At 53.0% G+C, this 4321-nt stretch overlaps 1 protein-coding gene across 1 annotated transcript in view; it reads right to left on the bottom strand.

Annotated features, from left to right (window-relative positions):
• Positions 1 to 4321, bottom strand: part of DOCK6 (dedicator of cytokinesis 6) — a 41716-nt gene that overhangs the window by 33300 nt on the left and 4095 nt on the right. Inside the window, exon 3 of the mRNA XM_025040022.1 lies at positions 195 to 282. Coding sequence (XP_024895790.1) covers positions 195 to 282 — 88 coding nt within the window. The remainder of the gene's footprint in view (positions 1 to 194; positions 283 to 4321) is intronic.

Raw genomic sequence — 4321 nt, 5'->3', positions numbered from 1 at the left:
GCTGGGGCCAGTGCTGGGGCCAGGCCAGGGACCCCACCCCTGCCAAGGCTGGGTCCCTTCTGGCGAAGTCGCCTCGGCTTCCCCATAAGACAGGGCGATGGTGGGAGAGGTGGTGGGACAGAGCCCAGGCAGAAGGGAACCCCACCTCCGCCAGAGGGCAGGGTCTGGGGTGTGGGCACCTCCCAAACACTTACCCCCAGGGAGCCGCTGCAGCGCCTGCTGGAGTGGGGAGAGCCACTGCGCTCCCGCGACACCTGCTTCCGCACCTCGGCAGCCACTGTCCTGTGGGGACAGGAAGGGGGCTAGTGATGGCAGGAAAACTTAGGCAGCAGCGCCCTGAGAACCTGGGTTTCAAGGCCAACAGATTCCTTGTGTGAGAGGAAAATCCAGGCTGTGAAAAGGAAAAAGCAGGCCGCAGGCCAAGAGAACTCAGGCTTCGGTATCCACAGATCTCAGCCTGCAGGCCCCAGGGCTGTGGCAGACACATAGCCCTGCGCCACTCCTGCCCCAGGCTGGGCCTGGAGCCCTTCCAACCCCCCTCCAAGCAAATATGGTGGGAATTGCCACTGGGAAGAGCCTGAGAGGTCACAGACCCCTCTTCATCCAACCTCCCACCCCCAGTCCCACCAGGGGTCTGAGTCCTGCCTGCCAGCCCTCTGGTTTCTGCTTTCTTGTCTGGGGGACCTCTGTCCACCCTGACCTTGGGGTCCTCCAAACACATTCCACCATGCGCTCATCCAGAATGTGTGCCCCATCTCATGCTCGCTAGGGGGCCTTGGACAAGTCACTTCTGCCTCTAAGCCTCAGTTTACCCATTTGCAGCTGCCCTGACTTCACAGGGCTGCTGTGGGACATGAGCAGCGGCCTGGCGTTCCGCAGGCACTCCACACACGCACGTTCTCAGGGAGTCTCCTGAGGAGAGACTGACCATGTGTAAGCGGCCAGCTTGATTCTCAGAGCACACCTCGGAACCAGGGGCAGAGCTGTAGCTTTCCTGGGTCACCTGCATCTGTGCTGGCCTTCAAAGTGAAGGAGGATAAAGGCGAAGGGGCAAGAGCCACAGGGAGGGGGCCAGAATTCCCCAGGCCCTCAATTCCTTCAGAAGAGCTGGAAAGGAGGGGAAGGACAGAGAACCACGAAGTTATCCGGGGGAACAGTGTGCCAGGCAGAGGAACAGCAAGTGCAAAGGTCTCGAGGCTGGGGTCTGAGCATGGAGACCCTCAGCCCCTGGGATCTCTGTGAAAGCAGGAGCCAGGACTGTGTGGTCCCCACAGAGGTGCCACTGCTGAATTCTACATATAGTCGGTGCTCAATAAATGCTTTTATTTTTGATGGAATTAATGAATCTCTCCCGATCTCCCCCTTGGCCCACCTTTCTTAAATTCTTTGTAAGTTGGAGGAAGCCTCAGACCTTTTCGCTGTGTGGCTTTAGGCAGCTGGGACACCCTTTCTGGGCCTCAGTCCCTCTTAAAATTGAGAAGGCAATTGCCTGGGTGTTCGGCCTCCCTTCTGCTTCCCACTTTTCTGTGTGCTTGGAAATTTTCATAATAAAAAGTCGTGCTCCCAAAAAACACTAAACCGAGGATTGCAGACTTGATGACCCATGGGCCACCAGGGAGATGGATGAGTGTGGTGGGGGATACTGGGGCCAACTGGGAACCTCGGCCCCATCGGAAAACCTGTGGGTCAAGCAAAACTTGACCATGATCCTGATTCAGCATGGGGCCTCTGGTTTGGGACCCCAGTCTCATTCCTTTTCTGTCCCTGTATTCTATTTATTTTCCGTCAGCTGTCCCCGAGTCTTGCTTCTATTGGCTTGGGGAGTGGGGTGAGGGAGGAGCTTTTAGGATATTCAAAGGGTGTTCAAAATTAGGAATTTGTCTTCAAATTCCCAAAATCGGGGCTGCCTCCTCTAGAAGCCCGGGCGTACAGGGGTTTGGGGGGTGATTTACGAAAGAGGCTGGAACAGGGGACCTGTCTGCGCCCTGGTCCCAGCTGTTCTGCAGCTGCTGCCCCAGAGCAGGGAGAAGGGAAGAGGGAGGGCTGGAGCTCCTGCTTCATTTTGTCATTGGGCTTGGAGAGAGGCCTCTGGAGTTGGAAAAGGACAGGTTCGCAATGCTATGGCCATGGGGGCCAGTTACTGAGTCACGGAGCTCTGCATTTGGAGCTGGGTGCGCGTGGGTGAGTGACCATCCCTCTGTGGACCTCTGAGCTTGGAGGACAGTACCCACACCTTATTGAGCTGGTCTGGGTGTAGATATGTGCTCAATTAAGGCTTACTGTCACCATGTTGCCTCAAAGATCTTGGGAAACTGAAATTCTGGCCCTGTTTTTGACACTAAAGGTGAGGGAGGCTCAGAGAGGGGTCGTAACCCACCTAGGGTCAGCGCCTAACATAGCAGCACCAGAATTGAACCCTGGCCGGTCAGAGGTCCAAGTCTGTGTGCCTCAGTGCTAGCCATTCCACATCACCCATGACGGGGAGCAGGGCCAAGAACAGGGGCTCTAGAACCTGTCTCGTTCCTGTCCACGTGCACCTTGCACACGAGGCCTGTCCGGCCTTGGGGCTTCAACACCATCTAAACACTGAGGAATCCTCAGGTCCACCCCATGAGACACCTGCCTCCTTCACATGCCCACGTGGGGATCGTGCAGGCACCCTGCATGGGACGCGACCATCACCTGCCCTCCTGCCATCACTCTGTCTCACTAAGGGCAGCCCTGCCATCTCCAGTATTTGGGGCCACCCCTGGGAATCACTCCCAACTCCCCTCTCTTTCTACCTCCACATCAGATGACCCCATAGAGCATGTTTCAAAAAGGCAGGCAAACCGTTGAGCTGAATTTAGTGGTTTTCCCAGGAAGTCATCTCACAATTGCAATGAGGAAAACTAAAGACGGGTTATAGCAATTGGTGAGATAAACCCTCCCAAAATGAAAAGTTGACAGCCCTATGTGACACTAAAGAGAGGCTCAGAGGGGAAAGATGGAGCATCATTGGGAATTCATGTGAGACTGTGGACCTCACTCTGGGGGTGGACAGATGAGAAGAGGTCTATCCAGGGGAGGAGGATGATAAAACCAGAACAAGAATGACAGAAGCCTCGGATGCTATGTTCTTCCCGCTTGTGCCAAAACTGAGGGAAGAAAATGAATCTAAATAAAACCACAAAGAAATTCCTCTTCACACCCCACCCCGCCCTCCTTGGGCTGGCAGAAAAATTTAAATACAAATAATATGAGTGCCAGTGATGACATGGAGCAATGGGAACTGTCACATACTGGCAGTATAACACCTCCGGCCCCCACCCCCACCCCCCGGTAAACTATCTGTAATTACCAAGGAAAGCTGAGGATATGCCGATAGAACAATTCCACTCAGAGGTGTATATACTCAGAAGGGAACACATAGATGAAAATGTTCGAGGCAGCCCTGATTGTGACAGCCCCAAAGTGAAACAACCTACATGTTCCTTGACCAAAGATGGAGAATGCACAGGCAGGGGAAACACTATGCAGCGATAAAAAGGACAAACCTGACTGCAGGCAACGGGCCAGATGAGCTCTCCTCCTGACATTATGCTGGGTGAAAACTGGGTCCGCAAGATTCAATATCCCACAGGATTCTGTTTATAGCATGCTCTAAACAAATAAAACTAACCCGCAGCAGACAGGGAGCCATCTTGGATGGAGAAACCGTAAGGCAAGTGAGGAAGTGATGGTAGCTGCCATCAGCACGGCAGTTCTGAGTGGCAGAACTAGGTCCAGGTCAGGAGGGGCTGGTCCAGTGGGGAGGCCAGGAAGGTGGAGACAGTCCCTGTCTTGACCCAAGTGACTTTTTCCCTGGCATTTGTTTGATAATGACTCTAAACTTTGCACTTTTCTGCATGTATGTCATACATCATAATTTTTTAAAAGGTAAAAAATAACGCTATATGCATGTGCTCATGTGTCCAGACATATTTTGGGATGGGGTGGGAGGGAACCACCCCCTTGGAATCCTACAGGTACCTTCGGAATTTTGCCAATCTCTGTTTCATGGCCCTCCACCAGTCCAACAAATCATTGTCTTTAAATGAGAAACACAGACTGCCTCATACATCATAATTTTTTAAAAGGTAAAAAATAACGCTATATGCATGTGCTCATGTGTCCAGACATATTTTGGGATGGGGTGGGAGGGAACCACCCCCTTGGAATCCTACAGGTACCTTCGGAATTTTGCCAATCTCTGTTTCATGGCCCTCCACCAGTCCAACAAATCATTGTCTTTAAATGAGAAACACAGACTGCCTCATATCAGACCACTGAGGACAGAATG

The sequence above is a fragment of the Pteropus alecto genome, unplaced genomic scaffold, assembly GCF_000325575.1.
Source record: "Pteropus alecto unplaced genomic scaffold, ASM32557v1 scaffold761, whole genome shotgun sequence".
In the NCBI taxonomy this organism is placed as follows: domain Eukaryota; kingdom Metazoa; phylum Chordata; class Mammalia; order Chiroptera; family Pteropodidae; genus Pteropus; species Pteropus alecto.
This window is presented reverse-complemented; position numbering and strand designations above follow the sequence as displayed.